We start from the raw sequence: 23,563 nt of genomic DNA, 5'->3' as shown, positions 1-23,563 counted from the left end.
GAAACAGGGAAACAGGAAGACCAAACCTCAGCTCTGACCCAACCAGAAGAACTTCACATCATAATTTCATAGTATACACTATATTCTATATTAGTTATCTTATATTTCTCTATTTTTTTTTCTTGAAATTAAACTTCTTGTCTTTGCAGCAGAAGTCTGGAAACATGCCTGCAGACAGCACACCACCACCTCTCCCTGCCTCTTTTCTCCTCACTGCTAAACCTGCTAATGTCTCATGGCTTGACCCACTGCACTAGATAAAGTGAAAAGTTTGCATTTGGAAACATTGGTGATGGAGCACCAAACCTATCACAGACGTGGAATTCTGAAAAATTTCCCATTGTGAGCACTGAAATACGTAGTATGTTAATGAGAACTTTCTTATATGTCTGCATGAAAGTGCTTCTTCAGCTGAGAAGAATTATCCTTCTTTTCCATTAAAGACCTCGTGTGCTGTAAAGAATCTTTATCTGAACTCACTTTGCCCTTTATATTAAATCAAAAAGAGCTCATTTCCTTCCATAACTTCAGTATATCCACTCTTCAAGAAATTGCAGATATTCTAAAGACATAAAAAAGGTGATTGCAAGCCAGGCCCTTCCAAGTAGTGACACTAAATCTAAAGCAACTGACTTCAAATGTCCCTTTCACAAATGAAAGCATCAATGACTTATGTAAGAACAGAATCTTACTTTTGCTCCCAGACACACAACAGCCATATGAATGCTGAAAATCCCCACCCTATTCAGGCTCTATTCTGCTGGCTCTATTACCCAATTTCCAGGCAAATTCTCTGAGAAGCAAGCTATGATCCCACTTGCAAATTTACTGAAGTAAGCCGTCACAGGCATCATGGTTGCTTGAGCAGCAATTAGATGAGTTCTATAAACTCTATTTCTTTTAGCTCATACTGAATACCAGCGTGCCATTAAATGAGGCAGCCAGAGAAGGACACATTACACAGTATTACTTTGCTTCTGCAGCATATGATGACAATACTACATGTAAAATGGTCAGCTTATAGAGAAACAACAGAAAAAGAAAGCTGAGCTCTAAAACTAAACTTGCACTTTTAGACACAGAAATTGTGTCCAGTTTTAATTAAAAAAAAAAATTACAAGCTGCAATGATCACTACTGCCTCAATCTGAAATGGGAAAGGTTAAGTTACCAGAATGCTCAGGATAAGAGGACAGAAAAAAGGCAAGGATACAAAAGTAGGTGTCTGAACTGACACAAGTCACAAACAGTTTAATACAAAGAAGTGAAATCACCATGGAGTCAGAAAAAGAGGTGTTTACGTAAAGAGATACAAACATTCTCACAGAAGAAGTAGAGCAGAAGAAGACAACAGCTTGGTGACATCAAAGACAAACCCACTGTAAGGAGAAACAAAGGCTGACATCTCCCTTACAGACTGATGACTGCAGGAACAGCAGAGACCCAGCTTGTGCTTGGCATTATGAGGATACTCAAATAGGGTATCTATATAGTATAAGTATAAAATGAAGGTACTCCCAGGCCTCCTCTGTCTAATAACAATGAGCAAAATAAACCTGTGACACTAAAGGTCTGCACACACCATAAAAGATGTGCAAGTAAGACTCAGCCCAAATCTGTGAGGGTTACAAGAGGTGCTTTGAGAAACCTGTGGCCTTAACTGAAGGTATTCACATGCATAGGTGGTTCAGTTTCTAGCTCAGAAATGTTTCTCTGTTTAAAAAATCATGGCCAGCTTTGCTGATTTCTTAATTGATACTAAATATTATCCCTAGGTTATATTTTATACTTCAGGAGACATCACAACAGTGAAAATTTTGTTTATGATACCTTGTGTTATAGTTAAAAGCCTACCACTCACAGAAAATGGTGGCATTCTGTGGTATGTCAATACATTTATAAACACAGCTACAAAAAATAAAACAGACCATAATAATGAAATCGACACATTTGGGATCACTAATCATTGTTTGCAAAACTAAATTCAAAATTTTGCTAACCATGAAGAGTTATCAGAGTTTGACCACTGTGTCATTTTCCTGGTTTCAAAAGAGTCCTATAGTTAAATAAGACACTGCAACACTTTGCATATTTCTCTGCCTTGCACAACATTGTTAAGCTTCACATCTGATTGTCTTGTTTGACACAAAAATAGCAAATCATAAATATCAATCCTCTCTACGTGGGATGGGTGGGATAGAGGCATTAAAAAAACCCCAAACAGTAGAAAGGATTAAAAGGGAAAAAGAAAAGAAGACAAAGATGGGAAACACCACTGAATAATATTCAAACAAAAAGTCCTGGAAAACATGCAGGAAGAAAGAGGGAAAAATTCAAATAAAATCAAATATCAGGTAAAGTTAATGAGTGCCTAAAAATAAGAGGAAACGGAGATGAAAATGCCCTTGAAATCATTGCCTAACTCACTACGGAAGGGGCAAAACTTACAACTCTAAAATGAATAAAGCAGGTATTTTCTTACCTTTATAGATACGACCGAGTCCTCTGTAGTCCATTTGGTCTGAACAATTGAAAACAACAACATACTTTCCCAGGCATTTGCCCATGTCTTTAGTTGTCTCTGTTTTCCCTGTCCCGGCGGGTCCTGCTGGTGCACCACCCATACTCATGCCCAGGGCCTGTGCCAGAGTGATGTAACATCTAAAAACAGAACAAACAGATCTGTGAATCTTTTCCTACCATTAATTACTTGAAGTCCATCAATGCAACCACAACAGATGCATTATCCAGATCTGGGGAAGGGGGCAGAAATGTATTTCCATGTGGTAAGTCCTCAGTCACGCCCCTTGCACACTGTGAAGCTGAGTTACCAGGACCAGCTTTGCTCCATCTGCATCAGCCATGACTGCAACAACCCAGGAAATCCACAGGACAGCTCTAAATGCTGAATACCAAAACACTGTAATATTGTGATTTTCTCAGACTATCATACACCCTTCTTCCACCACAACGTGTGCTCATTCTGCAGCACACAGAGCCACTGGGTTTCTGCCATTGCCTGCTCCGTCCTACTGTCTCCCCAGAGCACTCATGATGGGCTCTCTGATCTGGCAGTAGGAAGGCACAGAGGCTGGAAGCACCTCCTGTTCCTGACATTTCCACAGCAGCACATCAAACCAAAGCAGTGCTGCCAGTCATGAGAGGCCTCTGAGTTCCAGGAGAGCAATGGATGAGAGGAAAGTTTGCAATGGGAAATGGAGAAAGAGGAGGAATCCATGAGACTTATGACCATCTTCTGCTTCAGCCTCCATCCTGGGTTGAGATCCTCAGGTTTAAGTCTCAGCCTTCCCAGACGGTGTGGAGGTTACTGAAGGGTGTAAGGAAGCCTGTTGTTCTAACCTGCAATGCTCCAAAATCACAGGAGGCACATTTTAGCACTGTGAAGCTCAATAGCTTTATGATGGATGTGGGGAGATAAAATGGGCACTGGAAAATATCCCAAATGATAGCACCTAGTATGATTTCTTATGAAACAACAGAATACTCATTCTAGTATAATAGCAGTAAGAATGTTTTAACACCTCATTACCCAGTGATTAGTTAAGAGGCCATCATTTAACACATAAAAAATACCACTCCTAACAATTCTGCTACTGAAAATGAGGTAAGGACAAACCGACTACATAGCACAGGTTCTGTATAGACTTTTCCCTTCATTTTTGGTGTATGCCATGACATGGACTGTGTCTGATACGATGTGTAGGAGCATTCAGTTTCAGTGCCATTATCTTAATGCAATGTACTACCAGCTGTGTGCATTTATCATGTGCTTAGGGAATCTCTCTGAACATGAAATCATTAGCCAAACAGCACTTGACTCCAAGCTGATGAATGGAACAAAGACACCATTACCTGAAAATTTGCAGAAGATCAGACAATTCCATGCAGCAGTATTATAAATAGTAAAATGGAAATAGCCCATAAGGGGAATAAAGTCTGTTGCTGTGCAGCATCGCCTAATATTTTTATTATTTATTATTTTATTTATTATTAATATTATCTACCATTGTTCACATGGGTACATAAGTTTCCCATGTGAACACTAGGAAACATCTCTGCTTCAAATACCCGTTCAACATGTGACAGTGGGTAGTCTCCAATCCCTGCAGCTTTGTTTGGCTCTTCCAGGTTTGTCCAAAGAGAGATATGCATGTTCTTTCTGTTGTTGTTGTTGTTGTTGTTGTTATGGTTTAAACTCATTTAAAAGGCTTGTTTTCTTAATCATGTCACCCTGTGCTAATTTTCAATCTTGTGAGACACAGCACCTTGTAGAATCGTAATGTATTCTATGTCCAGTTCCAGTCTAGCTCCTGGCTCTGCACAAAACAAACCCAAAAAACCACACCACGTGCCTGAAAGCCTTTTCCAAATGCCTTTTAAACTCTGGCAGGCTTGGTGCCATAACCACTTTCATGGTTGCATTTTAATTCTGGAAATAAATTTTGAATGGCAACATTTTTTTGATACTAGCTCTCCTAGTGGGTAAAAATATTTTCAGTGTGTTAGTGCTGCCATAGCCACTAATCAACTTCATGTGTACTGTTGCAAACAAACCTCTGTCTAACACAGGAACAGTAGGGTGCATAACAAAGAATTTGGGAGACGTGTGTTAATTATTAAAAGCCAGGTATCCACATGCAGAGGTTTGTCTTTCTTAAATAGCTCACAGGGAGTAATTTTAGTTCAGAAATAGGCAAAAATCTGTATTTTCATTAATAAATAAAATCTAGTAGGACCAAGAATGCAAAGACAATTCCAATATTAACTCAAGATGGGGCTTTGAGCAAACTGGTCTAGTGGAAAATATCCCAGTCCAAGGCAAGGAGGTTGGAACTAGATGCTCTTTAAAGCCCCTCCCAATTCATTCTATAATTCTATAAATGGCTGAAAGTGCAAAATATTTTGACATTTGTATCCACATATAAAAGAACAAGCTCTGGCACAGCAAATACATCTGACTCTTGCCTCGCTGAAGCACCAAGCGCTTTAGGAAAACAGACATCTGATGAAGGTTATACTGTGCTGTATAACTAATTCCCCAGCAATAAAAAATTTCACCTTATGATTGCCCTCAGAGTTTTTATGTGTTTGTAGTCCTGCAATTCTCCACAGGCCTTGCTTAAAACCATCCTGGCACTAGTTATGCAATGCTGTCTTGAGTTACTGCTTTTTCCTACAGGGTGACTTCAGAATAATCACTTGCTGTAATTCCAAAGTCTCGCGCAACTACTTGCTTATTGAAAGCAGTAATACATTGGTGTTTAGATTGACTCTACTTAGGCTGGTGAAATGTATGGTGTTCAGGCATATTTATCTCGAGAACAAGTGCGTTTTTCAATGCCCATCACAGCTCATTTACCTCAAGCAAGCACTCAAATTCAACCTGCTTTCGATAGCTGAATATATAAGCACTGGCCTCTGCTGTTCACCGGCGATATTGCAGCATTGTAGTGCAACCTAAGTAATTCTGACGCATGAAAATTAAAATAATTAAGTCAAAGGAAGTATTAATAAATCTTAGGTCCAGTACTATGTACTTCATTCCTTTTAAAATACCTGTCAGTTAAGGGAGTTATAACAAGCCTGTCTGTACAGCCCAAGTATTCATTGCAGTAGGTGAACTCTACATCAGTGATTTTGATAATGCATTTATCCAAGTCTTCAAGAAAATAAAATCGAGACTGTTTTTGCCATTCAAAATCAGATGGAGATTTAATGTTCATACGGACCTATTATGGAAAAGAAAAATCATTAATACAGAAATGAATCAGTAACAAATTAATCTTAAATTCCATACAGGAAAAAAAAAGTCTACTTCATATAAATTCATGACCTTGAAGAACGAACACAGAATCTGTCAGGAGCCAAGACACCCAGAATTATCTTTTCAAACCTATGTCTATGACATGTTCTGAATCTTCTGTCCACTTTGATTTTCCTCAGATTTGGGCACAGAGATTATGAATTGTGTCTTACAGAGATATTGAAAAACAGTCATGGAAAACACAAAAAAATGACCAGTACTGGCTATCTTGCATGATAACTGCACCATTACTCACAGAAATAGTAGATTGTGCACAGTATTTGAATACATTGTACAGACATCTGAGTGCTTGTTTATTAGGTTTGTATTTTTCAGTATGAACTTGCCACACACATATTTAGATTTGTGGGGATTAATAAATTCATTATTATTGACACTGGATCCCAAAACCACTGGCCTCTTACAGAAAATATTGCCCTGGTTATTGGCCTTACAAACACAGTGTAAGGTGAAGAGGAGGTTCTGGAAACTCTGCCACTTCCCTCTCCTTTTTCTCAATCACTAAAGGATGTACTTAGCAGAGAATACAATGTTTTAAGAAAGAAGGCTATTATTACATATAAAATTTAAGAACCCTTTCCCCAGCTTTCCTCCTGACTTTTTATTTCATATACAAAACCTACAAATTAAACCAATTTTCCATAATTTTATTATAACGTGACATTAAATTGATTAATAAAATAGTTATGAAGATAAGTTTAATATTACAGACAGGGGACAAAACCCCATGCTTATCTTAGAAGCCAGCAGTTTTCTTTCTAGATTTCAGTACTTTTCTTGATTGTTGCCTATTTTCTTTACAAATGCACTTAATTTTTATCTTCCTAACATATATGCATAAATTAAGCTTTCATTATAAAATTATTGACCTTTGCATCATTCAAGCCCTTTTGAAGTATTTTACTTCCATTTTTATAACTATGCTTTCATTTATTCAACATCCTTATCTAAAGGAAGCCTGATGCAACTCAATTATCAAAAAAATTAAAATATTTGTTATAATCATTGCTGCTATCCTCTTCAAATATATGAAGCCTCACTGCTTTTACCTTTGAATAACTATTACCTTAAATCAACACATAGGCTGGATCAGAAATCACAAGATGGACAGGAATACTACAGGGAGTTTTTTACATTTACATTTCAATCAAATAATGCATTAAATTTTCAAATTGAGAGGATAGTTTAATTTTAAAAGTTAAAGTCTTTTGCTCATGGTGAATTTTTGCATGATGAGAATAATAACCATTTAAAAAACTGAAGTCTAAACCTATATAACACCTATAATAAAAATTATATATTAATTTTATATAATAATATATAAATATATAAAATATATAAAGATATTATATATAATATATTAAATGCATATAATATAAATATATAATATATTTTTATATATGAGTCTATAAATATATGTATATATATATAAAAAAATTTAAATAATCTATATAAAAACTCACCCTTCTCACTGCATTGCATCTATATTAAATCAAACTAAATCTGATATTCTCTATCAGAGCAGTAATATCAGAGTTATTCAAAGAGAATAGATTCAAGGTTTGCTTATAATTTTTTTATATGTGCAAGACCTTCCATACAGAAAGACCCTTGATGGTTTTTCAAAACTTACCAAATCATCAAAGATATCCTTCTGGTGCACATGAATGGTGATTAAAGTTTCATATTTTGTGCGCTCCATTCTTGTCAGATTGTGTGTTGCCATGTCAATCAACTCATTTAAAAGTTCCAAGAACTTCTGATTTGTTGTGTGCATTACCTTTTCCACAAGCAAGAATGATCATATTAATACAAACTCAATTTTTTTTTTCCAATATTTGGAATTTAAAAATTAAAAAAAAAATAAAATTGAAATATTCAGGCTTATAATATCCATATTCTGCTTTGTATTTATTAGGCTTGGAATTCTAAAGTTGGATTTGCAGACTACCTTCCATTCATACATTCCTACCCAACAGAGTACAATTGGGTTATATCTAGATGAGCAGGTCACACTGTAAGATTTTATTCCAAGACACTTGCTTCTTTTACTACACATTACATTTTCAGCTGACTGCATCCCTGCGTATATTCAGAACCATGAGTCAATGATTTTGAGTAGTATATATCCACTCAAGCTGAATGTAAGCTTTAGGGGAAACAGGAACCTGAAGATCTGTCATGTCCTTTAACCAAAGGAAGGGGGAAACATACCATAATTTTAGATGCTCAATAATAATTTATTTTTTGGTACCAAATCTGTTACAAAGTTCCACAAATACTGACTATACATTACTGACTTAGGTAAATAGTATCAGCCTCTGCCAGTGATGCTCCTGGTACACAAGTAAAAGCACTGAGATTTAAGAAAGAGCAGCTCATTTATAGCACTGTTCCAAATGTGTGACAGAACAATCACACTAGCTTTCTGTAAATACATGCAGAGCCTAAAATTCACACAGTTTGATGAGAAAGAAATGCTAAAAACATTGTTAAAACTAACAGAGAATTAAATAACCTCCACATCCCCCAAACACACACATGCAATTCAGCCCAAAAAACCACAAAAGTTATCTTGTTAATGCAAAAGAAATTTTGTACCTAGTTTTTCTATGAACTAGAGTGGACTTAGTCCACTAGGTTTAAAGGCAGGTTTACACCCTTTTTAAACTTTGAACAATGAAGAAAATGTAGCAGCACATGGTTTTCTCCATAGTCTAAAACAGTCTAAGTCCTTACTTTCATACAGTACCAAAGTACAGCATGGACTTTGTCCTGCATTTACTTATATAGTAGGATGTTGTTACTCTTTCTTTGTTCTATCTCACTGTATATTCCTGATTAATTGCAGTTTGCGGCCCTTTAATTCACATCCTCTCTTCTTTCATAGATTCACTGTTAGGAATAACACTTTGGTTGTTAAGAGCATCTTCTCCACGTGCTTGAGAGTAAACCAACACCTCCTGAAACAGATTCTATTCTTCCCCTTCCCTAAAAAAATAGTTCATCAACTGAAGGATGTTATACATTTGGATAGAGTACAACAATGTCCACAAAGCAGTTACTTCCCCAAAGTTCAGGATTTTTTATTTCTTTCCAAATTTGATTTTGTGAAAGTAACAAGATGAGATTCCCCATATTCCCAAACTAAGAAACTGTCCCTTCCCAAGATGATTGCCCTAACAAAACAATAGAGAAAATCGCAGGATTAGGAACAATTCTAAAGCACATGCTGGGGCATAATGAGGAGGTGTGACTCCTTAAGACATTTTTATTGTTCTGTTTTCCTGTTAGTTTATTTGCTATTCTGGGTAATTTACTGGTACTTTGTGCTTTTTCCTACATGTTACTTTTAACTTTTCACAATATGTACTGTTACAAACAATGCTTTTAATAAATCCCCAAAGATTCATTAAATACTACCTTTTTGTCTGTTTTGGTACTGTTCAGTGCCTTCTCTGCATCTCTGGTCCAGATAATTTGAATTCCCAGAAGTCCTATTTGTGCAGGAAACATTGCCTGAAAGTCATACATCTTAAATTCTGAATCGTTAATGGCCATTGATGCCTGTCTAATGATGGTGTGGATTGTTTTCCTAATCCCATTCAGCAGCTGACCTAACCAGAATTCCACATTGCCCTGAAATAAACAAGAAAGTACTTTTAGAGAATTAGTTCATGAATAATTCACATGGAGCAAGAGCTCTACGTGACTTCTTTCCCAGTTCTTCCTATTCCCATTTCTGTATTTGTTATTCTCTAATTTTTAAAATATTCCTTTCCTCTTTCTGCTCCAATGCCCTGCTAGAGATATGTGATGGATTTGGCACTTCACAGCAGTACTGCTGAGAAAACAGGTAAAGCAATCGTTACAAACTGACACAAATGTCCTGTCCCTTCTACTCTTTGCTCTTGCTGTTCACATTGGGAGGTTTTCATTCAGCTAGTCAAACAATAGCATGCTGCAATACTGTCTGCCTCTAAAACATAAATCTACTTTAAATCAAGTCATGAAAAACTGCAATATATAGTTTCATTACCTGAGCTAAAACTGGTTCGATAATATTGACCTGTTCTCCTTCTTGAGATTCAAACAATAAAATCTGGTCGTAGTTTTTTTCATGAAATCCCACTCGATTAACATTGTCAAACAAACTTAATAAATGTGCCTACAACAGAATCAGAAAAAAAAAACCTTTATAAGCTGATCTATCATTCTTACTTTGTCTTTAAGTGCTGTATTAGCATACACTGTAAATCTTTCCATAAGTGAAAGAAATTCTCTCAAATAAACAACAAAATCTACCACGGTCTTCACTAGTAATATTGACCATAAGAATACTATTGCTTTATTGCTTGTACCTGAATAGTATGGGAATCAGATGCTTGACCAAGGATTTCCAGAAGAGCAGGGTCAGATACAAAAAAAAATCTCGGAAATATTAACCGCTTTTTTTCCAAATAGCCAGTCAGTGATTTCTGACAGATTTCCAACTGTTCCAGCAAATGTGGTAGCAGCTGTGCCAAAGTCTCATCTCCAACACAGCACTGCACAATGTCTGATGTTTCATGGGCTCTCTGCATAATTCTCTGCCATGACTTATCAATGTTCTGAAATCTTCTGGCTTCCTGAAGTACATGATAAATGCATTAGATTTTCCTCATGTTTGTCATATTCTAAAAATTAAACAATTCTATCAGACAAGGTAACAGTTTAATATTTCCCTTTCTGTTTAAGTCTTCTTTGGAGGAATAATGTATGAATATTTATAGGCATGCTTATTATTGACCAGAGTTTAAATTGCAAGAGAAAGAGTACAATGGGACAGCTCTGGAAATGTCTTACTTCATGTTGGGCGCCAAAATTTTCGACATAAAAGGATTCCAACACAGATGAGAAAACTCAAAAAGCAGCATTCTCAGACATTACAGACTTCCTAACAGCAATACACAACGTCATGTAAGCTGTTAGCAGCAACACTTCATGAACAAAACCAGTATGCACAGTCTGAAGCTGTGTATAGAGACAGTCTGTACATTACAAGTGTCGTAGGTGAAGAGAGACAAATTCTCAGACTGGAAACTGAAAAATAAATATTTTTATGCACTAGATATACTGACATTAAAAACTCTTTCTTCACCTACAACAAATGAAATCATAAATTATCTGAGAGCTAGAAGAGACCTTAAAAGAAGATCCACAGCAATTTGTCTGTCACAAGGCAGGATCATACCAAAAATATTTATATGTCCTGTGTTTAGTGATGCTCAGTGATGGAGATTTAGAAGCCTCTCCAGGCAATTTTTGCTACTGGTGACTCTCTTCTATTATCTAAGCTACATCAGATAACAAGAACAAGGTTTATTCCTTCCTGTTGAGAACAGCCCTTGAATAAAAATATACATTAAAATAAAAAACTTATCACTTCTTTGCTTCACTTTTTCCTTTTCTTCAAGTCAAACAAGTCTGGTTTGTTGAATCTTTTCTTGTGCCTCATCCTTCCTGGATAGTTCCTCATTCTTACCACCCTCTTCTATGCTCTCTCAAATTTGTCAGTGTGTTTCTTTGGACAAAACCAATATTTTAGTTATTGTTTGGTTATTGATGTTTATGCATTCCACTCCTCTGCATTTTGCACATCAGCAAGCTAAAATGCATTTTCTGGTAGTACTATCAGAGACAATGGCAAAAAACCTATCAAAATATATGGCAACTACTGGTTTTCCTCTACCCACAAAGCTTCTTGCCCACCCTAAAAATAAATTTAATTTGTTCAACATGTTTTGCTTCTAATTAATTAATGTTGACTGAACATTATTCATGTCCTTAATTTCCAGATGCAAACAGTTACTTGTTGCAATGTTCATCCAGAAATTGCAATTAAGCCCACTCCTCATTACTCCTTCACCAAGCTGTTCCTTCTCCTCCGTCTTCAAAGACAGCCACTACATTTGGTTTTTTTCAGAATATTGGCTCATGTATCTATCATCCTTGGAAGAAGTAACTTTAGCAGCATTTGCTCATCTGCACAAGGTGCTTATTGATTCTCTGATAAGCACTAACAACTTAAATATATCTCATGGAAAAAAAGAAAAATTCTTATCTAAACAACAATTAAAAAATCTTTCTTTAGCTTATAAAAATTAATCTTAATTTGGGATATCGTAAGCCTTTAATTATAAAATATGTGTTCTGAAATAAATTAATATCTAATAATTTCCAAATAATACCAGTTTTGTTTAGTTATACCATTTGATCCAGCACGACTCAACTGTGGTGTGTTAGAACTGTGTGAAAACCCCTCATTAGGAGACACAACAAAAAGGATGATTTTTTTCCCTGCTATTTCTCTCTTGTTCGGATCATTCCTTATATCTTGTGCAGCTACTGCCTTGGAAGGTCATCTGCCTTTTGAAGAGGTTGCAATGTTCCAAACAGATTAGCACATGTGCAGCTCCCAAGCCTGGCAGCATGTCTCTGTGGGACTTCGTTAAACTGAGTCCTAGCAAGTACAGAATTCATATACAAAATCTGTCATTCTATTATTACAGCTTATAGCCTATAAACATGTGCACACAGGAAGAAAGGGATATTTGTACATATGGCAGAAGCGATAAATCAGTTTTGTGCCATTAAGTAGTTCTGAGTCCTGTACTAATTCACTAATATTGCACGCTGACAGGAACGTGCAAGCTTGAATTGCAAACAATTGTATTCCTGTAGGTTTCACCAAATTCTAAGCAATCTTTACACAGACAGATCCTAGTTTGGCAAAGCTTCTCCTGAACTGCCTATGCACAGCCCACAAATCTTATAACTTATATATATATATGTTATATGCACTGGCAAATAAACTCTATGATGTGGCTAATCTCCTGGTACAACACATTATTATCATACATCAATATACCTGAGGTAGTTGTTTTGCAATGTCTCCACCAACAAACACAGCTTCAAGGTAAATCCAGAGGTTCTGTACAGTAATCCAATTTTCAATTATCTCTGCAGTATTGGTCAGCTTTTGAACCCATTGTTGTATAGTGGACTTAAAAGGTGCATTATACCTGCATGAACATGAGTTAAAGGGAAGAAGAATCTAAGACGATAATTGTTTACTCAGGGGGTTGGTTAGATTTATGCAGTATGTACATTTATTAAGATTTGTACCGGTTGCTCATCAGTGACCCCAGCATCATGAGGCTATCTTCCACCAAAGCTATTTTCTCTGATATATCTGATCCTTTCAGAAGAAGTTCTCCACGAGTTTTGAATTGGCTGAAACTGAAAGCATAAGTACTCCATTCACTGATGATATGCTTCAATTTTGCTTCAATATCCTTTTCTTTCACAGCACTGATGCAGATATCCTGTGTAAAATTAAAATAATAAATTACATTCATCTAAGGCTATTATAAAGCACATTTATAAAGACTATTAAAATGTATTGGCTTGATCCAGATCTCAGTGTAAACTCAGGCTAATGAAAATATACATTGAAACAGCTCAAAGTTATCATGTTTAAAACAAGATTATATTCTAGTACTTGTAGCAGGTACATTTAATGGGCTATACACCATCCTCACTGCTACTAGCATCTTACACACACAAAATTCATTGAGTCAGTGCATCTGCAGAAACTATTTGCCTCTCTGTATGTATTAATATTTGAAATCATATAAACTGATAGAGGGGTTTAAAGAAAATAAACACTGCCAATCAAAACCAATAAATATTCCAAGAACATTCTAGACTGACAACATAACTGTGCGTTACTTCTTAAAGATGGTGAGGACAGAACTGTCATAAAGCTGGTTATTTCATCAGAGATAAAAAGATCAAACACTCAGACTGGATCCCAAATTCTGGTTCAGTAGTACATCAGATTCTATCACAGGTATAAAGTGTTTCCTGAAGAGTAAGGCTGGAACTCTGAACTTTTCACAAGGAAAGAGAACCTTTCTTGTCCAAGAAATTGGTACAGCAGAGGTTTGATTTAATGGTTTTCCCTTAAAAATGCTCATTTTTGGAACAAGACAAAACAGGTCACTACTTTGGAAATCATATAGATTTAGATAAGTGACCATGGAACTGAAATTAGAAACTGTTGGAGTTTTACTTCTTTAGTTTTAGCTATGCTTTGTTCTTGTAAAAGGCAACAAGCATGAAGACACTTGCTAGGTAACTTCTGTCCCCCAAACAGAGGAGACAGTGGCTTTATAGCTTGTGCACACTCCATATGCCTGCTCAGCTATCTGTGCTCTTGTGAAGGGTCACTTTTGAAATACAAAACTTCACTCTTCTTAAATCCCATATCCTCCTCCACTTTCACTGTGTTCCAAGGATTTTTAACACTTAACAGGATCAGTCTTACTGTTTCTTTCTCTCTGATTAGACATTTAAAGGGAAGAAAAAAATATATATATATAGGCAGACCCTAAATCAGAAGATCAGAAGAATCATATTACTCTTAAAACAACAGAAGCCCTCCAATAGAAGGATTAGTTCTATAAACTATTTGAAAACATCTATGTTTTCAAATCTTTTCCAGAATAAAAGGGAAATAAACTAACCATCTGTGCCAATCAGAACTACCAAACTTCACTTTTTCAAAGGAATTCTCCAACTAAACCAATTTTTTTTTAATGTTACAAATCTGACTAGAAACAGGATTTCAAAAGCACTCGATCACAAGTTAAAAATTACCAAAAAAACCAACACAGCCAAACAAAACAAAACAGAAAAGTACATATACCTCAATATCTTCTTTATGTTTTAATAAAGGGGCATCCATTACATTTTTTAAAGTGAAATTTTCAGAGTCAACATCAAAGTGGTGCCCAGTTACTTGTGCAATTTTTTCCCAGTGTCTTGACAACATTGCCTAGAAAAGTCCATAGGAATGGGGTTTTTAAAATTTGTATTAATTTTAGGTCTAGAATGATCACATACTTTTGCAATGCATCTATTAAATAAATAGGAGAGTCTTGATTTCCATTTCACTGAAAGCATTAATAGTTATTCTAATCACATTACAAAGTCTTTTGTTTTATTTTTCTATAACTAAGCCTAACTAGATTTTTTGCTATAAATACAGCTACTTTTATCTATAAAAAAGAATTATGGAAAGCATCTTGTAACATGGCCTTCAATAGAGTTTCTCAAGTGACTCTTATCTCCAAATTATTATGCTGAACATACTTTGTTTTTCATCATTTCAAGCAAAGGACAGCTCTCAGTGAAGCCATCAATTTTTTTTTTTAGGTCTTGAAAAGCTTGCCATTCCTTCAATGCTTTCGGTAATTTTCGGACTCTTTAAAAAAGCACAAAAAGAAGAAATATTTAATTCTTAATAATCACCATCCACCACTTAATAGCACAATATATTGTCATTTTTCAATGAGCTGACCAGTAGACTGCAAATAAAAATCCAGTTGCAAGCTGTCAATGTTATATATAGCTAGTCATTTGTGACTGCAGGCATGAAACACTGCTAAAGACAACACAAATTATACTAGAATGGTTTGGTTTCTATTTCAGTTTGAATTAAAGGAAGTTAATTTCATGTTCAAACCCATACCTGAAATTAAGTTCCTGCAGTGTCATTGTTTTAGTAAAATTTGAAAATGCACCTGATATTGTGAAGAGGTAAAAGGATTAAACAACATATATTTCCCCAGCAAAATAAAGTACATCCTAAACTAAAACTAATCTGCTTGCAAAGAGAAAAGTACTTGTTTCAGTCAAACAAGTCTTAAGTCATATCTGGTTTGTATGAAAGATATTCAAAGCAAAATATAACTTTATGCACAATTTAAGACGAATCAAATTTCAAATGAAGAAGCTCCTGTACTGTGAATTGTCACAGCTCCTCTCACTTCTAAACTAGTCATGCCAATTTTCATCTGCCAAAACTATGGACCAAAGACTGAGGCAGTTCTCTTACAGCTCAATTCCAGAAACTGAAAGCTGCACAAAACCTGTCCATAATGACAAATTCCTTCAAAAAAATTCTCCATTTTTCACAGTTCAAAACCAGACAGAACTGTCACACAATGATGGAACATGTGCAAATTCTTCACTGCTTGCTGGAAAGAGGGAGATGAACATATGCATACTGTCATGGCACTACAATAACTGCAATAGTCTTTCATCTTGAATCCAACAGTAGATAGCATTAAATATGCTGGAGAAAGGCATTGCAGAATGGAAAATTTATACTCTGCCTTGTACCAAGAAGGCTTTAAGGGGCAGTTCGTGGCTACTTCTGTCCTGAGGCTTAGCAAGTGACATCTAATAAACTTGTCTGAGGATGGCTGTTAGAAATGGGGTATCTTAGCTTGGCAATGAAAATGGCAATTTTTTTAAAAAAATTTGAGCGACTTTTTCCTTTTTCTTCATCTCAATAATATCTTCTAGAAGCAAGTTCCATGAGCTGCACATTATGTTAAATAATCACTCCATTAATCAGGTTTACATTTCTGTCCTGGATTAACTGGACATTCTCTTTCCATTGTATTACAGTAAAATACAAAAGGAAACTTCTCTCCAGCTGTTATTATAAACTTCTATAATGCTCTCTAAATATTTATCCTTCTTATCTCTTTCTAATTGGATTAATTTTTACCTGCAGCTTTGAATTTGATGAATTGGGGGTTTTCTTACTTTACTTTTCATGATTATAAGTTTTCTATTATATTACTATTTTTAAAAGGTAGCAAAACAAAATTACATTAAAGAACTATGCATACCTTTACAACCAGTGTAAAGCAGTAATTGTACTTCCAGCATTCCTGCTTTTTTCAAAACACAGCATACCATCTTAGCTATTTCTGTGAGTATCTCCTGTATGTTGTTTCAATTTCTCTACCTTCAGAGAGAATAGCTTGATACAATGATGGTAGGAAACTTCCAAAAGAAGGATAGTACTGGGCTGGACTTTTATTACAAAAAAACCCATTTACTGCCTATAGGTAGTCACACTGCTCCAAATATAGCTCAACACTTGAGAGGAAAAACAAAAATTTCACACATGAAGTTCAAAGAGAAACACATAAATGAAAACTATTGCTATGCAATGGCTTCCTTCAGGGTTCTGCAGAAGGAAGACTTTCTGCAAAAGTCCTGCAGCCCGTAAAATACAATTAACTGCAGAACATATTATGATGCATATTTCAGAATTCTACTGAAATGAGATGAAGATTTACATTGTCCAAAGGCAGAAGTATATATGTTTCACATATATTCACTTTTATTAATTTTAAAAAGGAGGTTGGGTTAGGTTTTTTCAAATTAATTAGTAAAAGTCAGTTCAGTCAGTTTCTTGTGGAAAACATTATTGCTTCAAATTTCATAAATAACTCCTCAGAATTTAGCATGGCTATCTACCATTCTTGAAATAGCAGTTACAATTTAGACAAATGTGCAGAAGTAACCAGTAGGTTCAAAATTAGATCTAATATCATAGACTAACAATTAATTAGCTGTAAACTAAATCACTGAGAAGGTACTGCATAAGATCAGCTTTGAAAGTTAGTTATACTTACAACTATCTTGACACAGGTTTGCGCACCTTGTTTATTCAATAAGCTACAGCCTACCATGTCAATATACACCAACAAGCCTCAAGTGACTCACAAACCAGCTGCATATTGCACCACAGTGCAGTTGTGCCCAACAGTGAGCATGAGATGGACCAACATCCTTCAGTCCCTCACAGCAATTTCCACAAGCTAATTAAAATGAAGAGCCAGAAATAAAAATTGCACATACTTCACCAAAAAAAAAATAACTTACTTGCTTTGAAAGTCCAGAAGTTCACTGTTAATTTTTTCAATATTTAAACCATTCCAAAGCATTTCATTGTATCTGTCGATACTAGAAGTAACTGCATCATAAAGACTGTAAAGTTTCTGAAGCAATGAAAGTTCACGTTTAATTTTGTGAAGTTCAGGATACTCTGTTTCAAATTTTAAAATCGGAAATTCATGAGTGTTAATTAGGTATTCACGTCAAATGTATTTATGAACATAAGACCCAATGCATATCTAATAATGCTATTTAATAAATTAATCAAATCTGACTTGCTGTTTTCTAGATAGTGTCTAGGAAGACAAACTTTTCCACTTACATTATGGAAGAGCAACAGATTTTGATGCACAGTAATTGCTTAGATCACTGATTTTTTAAATCAATATTCTTGTGTAGCGTAGGTGTAATCTTATAATTGAGGAAGACAATGTTGAAAAAGTGGATGAAATGGCAATGAAACACAATGTAATTTTAGACAAGAACTAAAATATCTCCCTATGTCCAATTTACACTATTTACATAAGAGGCAGAGTTTGAGGATGATGGATGTGCTTTCAAATTAAATGTATAGAATATATTAGACAATAAAACATTTTAAACAGACACCCTTAGCAGAAACATTTTATTTACTTTCTTGAGTATCTTTTGGAATTCCTAGTAAAATATATTTAGATTTTGGATTTACATATGTCCTCAGACAGGAAAACGTACTCAATTTAGCATGCACAAATTAAAGTGCTTATCATACATTCTGCTGTAGTTCACACCACAGTCTTCCAAAGGAACTGTGTCTGACTAGGAGACATAAGGACATTACAGATCAGTTGCACAGCCCAAGGGAATTCATTATGCAACTGGAGCAGGGACAATTTGAGTACTTTGGCAACATGTTTCCCAAATTTGTATGGGACAGAACACTGGCAGGAAATGTGCTTAGCTATGAACAGAAAAAGTAGGAGAGCAGAGCATCTGTACCCTGAGAGCAGTGCAGTATTTCTCCACCTGATGTTAATGTATGTGCACACCGAGAGCCAGTTTCCCCCAGCTGCTTTTCATAGGAAAGACTATAATAATTTACTGCAAGGAATTTTTCTGCAAGGAATTTTTCTGCAATTTTTCTAAATTTACATGCATTTAGCAGGAATCACAAGAAAAAATTAATAGCTTAGAAACAGATATCCTTATCCCCTGAGAAACTACCTGTGATGGGAAGACCAAATAATTCTTCCCCACCAGAAAGAGAGAGATACTTCTTCCACAGTTCATCAAATTTGGCTTGAAAGATCTGTAATCTGTTACTTGCTTCATGGGGAGGAATATTGTCCTCACTGGGGCCCCTGTAAAAGCCAAAACAAATTCAGTGAAATTCTCAACCATACAGGTCTCACAAAGAAGCACAACAGAACTCATACTTACTGAACATTATGTAATATTTTTTAACTTTTTTTTGGTAAATTTTTACAAGACACTAAAAGAGAAAATGTAGCACATATTCAGTGTACCAAGATTACATATTCAATAGTCCCTGAAAGAAAACCCAATTTCTTTTCTAATAAAAAAATTCATCTGTGTTACCATACATCTTACAAACAGCTAAAGATCTGCAAATGTTTTATCTTTGTTATTTCCTGCTTCTTCCGTAAAACAAATTTTAATAATTATTTTCATTGATATTTTAAAAAGGGAAAGATGCAAATACATAAATCAGGAGTGAAAACTGTGTAGTTGGCACTAGAACCATAATTAAGTAGTCAGAAAAATATGAGAAAAAAATACCATTTTGCCTAATGAGCACATCTCAGCAGTAGGACTGGGTGCAATTCCCAGATCTCACATCTGGGACCACTTCTTGGCCACATCATAATATTTTGGGATGGGAAGCCTGTCATCTTCTGTTGTGCCATGGTTATTTCTAGAAAGAAATTCAGGCAGATGGGCAAAAAGCAGCAGGCTGGCTGCTTGGCAAGGGAAATGGGACCAGGAGATTAAAGTGGGAACACAAAGGCAGCCAAGGCATGATCTCACAGAACCTGAGCAGGAAGAGCAGGGCCCTCAGGTTGGTAATCAGGTTCAAATGATAGCCCAGGTCCTTAGAGAAGTCAACAATAATTAGACAGGACCAAGGTCAAGCAGGGAAGGTGAGTCAGTAAATCTGGGTTCGGGTCAGGTCTAGGGAAGGTAACCAGGATGAGACGCAGGCCAGTGGGAACCAGGCTGCTCTGAGGTCAGCCTCAGGAGCGAGTCTGTGCCTTGGGACCCATGTTCAGCTCAGCAGGGCCCATGCCAGGCACAGGCACAGCTGTGGCAGAGCTGGAGCTGCAGTCAGGCACCAAGCAGTGAAGCCTCAAGTTAAGAGCAGATCCCACAGTATGGGGTGTCAGTCATGCTGAGGTCACCCAGCAGGGCTGTGTGGGAGTCCTCTGTCACCAAAGGATGAGGGAAGCCCTCAAAGGTCAGGTATTGTCCTAGAGCCATAATGAATCACAGCAAGCCAAATCCTGGCTTTCTTTCCTTGTTGTTGCTGTAGGAGTGTCCAATGAACCACAAATATCCCACAATTTATATCTTCAAAAGTGATAAAGTAAGTTTAAAAGGCTGAATAAGATGGTGAATTTAGAAATACATAGAACTGGTATCTCCAGTCACATCCAAAACACTGCTTTAACACTTACTGTTAAATATCTCCCAAAGTGCTTTGTTGAGATGCAAAAACAAACTTTACATCTTGAGCTGGATTGAGAATTTATTTTTTTCCCCCAACCAATTAATTCTTATGGAATATCACTCACTCCAGCATTGAAGTTACAGGAAGGAATCTTTGATGGAAAGACTGTTCGCCCACCTTATATTAATCTGAAATTAGGCGTTTTTCCAGGTGTAATGTATAGAGCGATGCTGTGCTGTGTTTATTTTCTGAAGCCCTTTAGAGGCACCATTTTCAAACAATCACTAACAGAGTATAATTTTATTGAATCACAGGTCACCTACTTTTCAGCATATTCTTTATAAAATCCTGCAGTATCGATTTGGAATTTTTGAACACCTCTCAGTACATCTGTTTTCATCTCTGGCTGTACCTTCAGCAGCAAGTCCTCAACCTGTCGTGCCTATATGTGGACAAAGAGAAAAAAAACAGGCATAAAAGAATGAATGCAGAAAGCAAAAAATTAATTAGGTAAATAGGTTCATTCTGTCATTTCAACATTAAGAGAGCTGATACTAATGATTTGAGAAATAATATAACTACAATACCTGTGTGTTTAGGTTCTTCCAGACATAGCCCAATCCATCACCTCTTTCTGTATTTTCATCTTGAAAGAGCAGATTGTATTTATGAAGAACAGAATAAGATTCTTCTATATGTCCAACTGCCATGTCAATTTTAATTTCATTCTCTCGGATCTCCTTCAGTGCTTCCATTGCTTCCCGTACATCATCTAAGTCATGGATAGGTCTGCTTAACCTCTTGCTAACATTTTCAATGAAGGAATAAATTTCACCCACATCTGTGGCAGACTTTTTATTTAAAGCTAATCCAAATATTCTTTGTCTTGAGCGGCATTCCTGAATTAAAGCTATTTTCAGTGACTCTGTTGCAACTTCCACTGACTGCAGTGCACAATGATTGGGCAGTTCTCGGATTTTCATTTCCAATTGCTAAGACAAATACATATGTTCAGTATTTAATGTCACTAAATTTTTTCTGAACAGTTCATTTTTATTAAAGATAAAATACTTACGGAAAAGTATCTGATTTGAGATTGGAATTCAGCCATTGTTGGTTTAGTATCTATAAATTCCTTTACTTTTTCTTCTGGATCCTACTTAAAAAAAGTTTATTTTAATTACTATTTAGCATTGGTATTATAATAACCTAAAGGATGCCCAGCTGCCTGATATATTGTACAAACACAAAAGGTTCCCTCTCTAAAAGAACTTATGATATAAGCATTATTTAGTATAAGCACAAATTATTTTACTTCAACTGCCTTTCCTGACTCTTACTTTTTGTATAATACTCTTCAAAGAACTTGAAATATATAACTCAAAAACTGACACAAGTCAGGATATCCCTTATCCATCCAAATGTTACTACAAAATTTACAATGTAGCTGCTAAAATTTTGAGGGAAATCTTTCCATCCTAGTCTTCCTTCTGTCTGCAACCCCAAAAAAGCAGTTTACATTCTCTAACAGGTATTTAAATGGGAGGAATTGCACTCAGTCATCTTCACTCTGCCTGAAACAGCACCTTTAAACTGCAGTTTCTAGGTGCAGATGGCCTCCTGGCCATTTGAAGAAAATGGTTTGGCAGGGGAGGATGGATCTAAAGGGAGAGAGGGCATTTAGCTTGCTGAAGGTTGTTTATAGGCAATAGAGCACTGAGTATCCTTCCTTTTCATAAGGTAAGCCTGTCTCTGCAGAGGTGAGAAATCAGTGTCACCAGCTCAACAAATGTGCAAGGTTCTCAGTTCAATTACAAATAGATGATCTTCACTCATCTCAGCGACATTCCCCTGCAGTCTGCACCATAAGATCCCTGACAATTTGCACCTCTCTGGCCAATAATGAGTTACCAGCAATGGTTCCCAATAGTCCAACAGAGATTATAAAGGTGCGGGGAACAGCGCTGGCTCCTGAGGAATTTTAAGGAGCAGGTTAATTGACTGTTTTAGAAGATTTTAGTAAGAAAGAAACATTGTTCACCCAATCTGACTGTGTCTTGTCTGGGTGAAACTACATGCTACCAGTATGTGCTTAGCTCACCCAAACTAAGCATTAAGCTTTGGAACCTCAGAAGCCATGAAGAGCTGAAAATGCTCTCAGCCTGGACAGACGAGTCACTTAAGGGTTGATTTAGGAATGGGAAGTTAAAGAATACTAAAGCACCTTTGATATGTAAGACCAGTAGTTGTCCATTTCCAGAGCTGAATTTTACTACTCAGAATGTACTCAAGGTTTTACTTTGTGGTGAATCTCCTGACAAAACACTCCACAGAGCTTTACCATTTATGTTACTGGACCCACTCCCTAATGAGGAAAACTCCATCAGGGCAGATTCACTTCAGCTTTCAAACCTTTTTTGCTGAAAGATTTCCTAGATACAGGTCATCTCCTTTTTTTGTGAAGATAAAGTATCTCTCAGCAGTGGTTGACTGAGAACTAGTCCATTTAATATTCAGGAATAATTTTGCTGTCTCTAATTTCTAAGAGATTCTGTTCAACTATTCTTTTTCATAACACATGCAAACAAGATGCTGTGAGAAAGATTTATAAGCATATGAAAGCACAAGCTTGTTTATGCCCCAAAATTCTTTTTGTGTTCTTCTGCTTTCTTTTTTAGATGCTTTAATTGGTAAAGATTTGCAAGTTCTGGTCAACACAAGAGCAGACAGAGGAATTACGAGTGTATGGATTCTACCACGAAACCAATGCTTCCTACTGAGCACAGACTCCTTATACAACAAATATTTATTTTTTTTTACATATTTAGATTTTACAACACATCAACATATCATATTAAGCATGTAATTAACCTTGTTCCAGATGTCCGAAAATTCAGAAAAGGTCTTCAGAAGAACCAGTGCTTCAGTTTTAAGAGACAAAATAATTGTATTTAGTTGGATCACCACTTTGTTTACATCCTTATGTTCAATGATCTGTTTGTCTAAAGGTTTCAGTGCCACGGTCCTGGTGAGTTTGCTCTCATCACCTAACTCTAAAGCAAGAGCTTGTTCAACCTGGTATAAATTAAACAAGAAAAAAAAAAATGTCCACTAGTTTGTTTGGGGTTTTGTTCTTCTTTTTGAATTACAGAATGAGCAATGATGTTCAGATCATAACTATTTCTAGGAACAAACAGAAAGTGCAGAGAAATGTTCACAGGGAGACTCCCTGTTCTCAGCTTGCAT

At 36.0% G+C, this 23,563-nt stretch overlaps 1 protein-coding gene across 1 annotated transcript in view; it reads right to left on the bottom strand.

Moving 5' to 3' along the window:
• Window positions 1–23,563, bottom strand: part of LOC102112159 (dynein axonemal heavy chain 5-like) — a 151,066-nt gene that overhangs the window by 99,126 nt on the left and 28,377 nt on the right. The window contains exons 27-42 of the mRNA XM_014255866.2: window positions 23,189–23,392; window positions 21,393–21,473; window positions 20,905–21,309; window positions 20,641–20,759; window positions 18,853–18,989; window positions 17,638–17,800; window positions 15,043–15,154; window positions 14,597–14,725; window positions 13,012–13,211; window positions 12,755–12,908; window positions 10,206–10,472; window positions 9,884–10,012; window positions 9,268–9,483; window positions 7,478–7,624; window positions 5,577–5,749; window positions 2,482–2,660 (exon numbers count right to left, since the gene is read on the bottom strand). Of these exons, the coding sequence (XP_014111341.2) occupies window positions 2,482–2,660; window positions 5,577–5,749; window positions 7,478–7,624; window positions 9,268–9,483; window positions 9,884–10,012; window positions 10,206–10,472; window positions 12,755–12,908; window positions 13,012–13,211; window positions 14,597–14,725; window positions 15,043–15,154; window positions 17,638–17,800; window positions 18,853–18,989; window positions 20,641–20,759; window positions 20,905–21,309; window positions 21,393–21,473; window positions 23,189–23,392 (2,815 nt within the window). The remainder of the gene's footprint in view (window positions 1–2,481; window positions 2,661–5,576; window positions 5,750–7,477; window positions 7,625–9,267; window positions 9,484–9,883; window positions 10,013–10,205; window positions 10,473–12,754; window positions 12,909–13,011; window positions 13,212–14,596; window positions 14,726–15,042; window positions 15,155–17,637; window positions 17,801–18,852; window positions 18,990–20,640; window positions 20,760–20,904; window positions 21,310–21,392; window positions 21,474–23,188; window positions 23,393–23,563) is intronic.

Source organism: Pseudopodoces humilis, chromosome 1 (assembly GCF_049639895.1).
Source record: "Pseudopodoces humilis isolate 2021_Gansu_Grassland_sample_001 chromosome 1, ASM4963989v1, whole genome shotgun sequence".
NCBI classification, from domain to species: domain Eukaryota; kingdom Metazoa; phylum Chordata; class Aves; order Passeriformes; family Paridae; genus Pseudopodoces; species Pseudopodoces humilis.
Note: the sequence above shows the minus strand (reverse complement) of the source record. Positions and strands in the feature narration are given on the sequence as shown.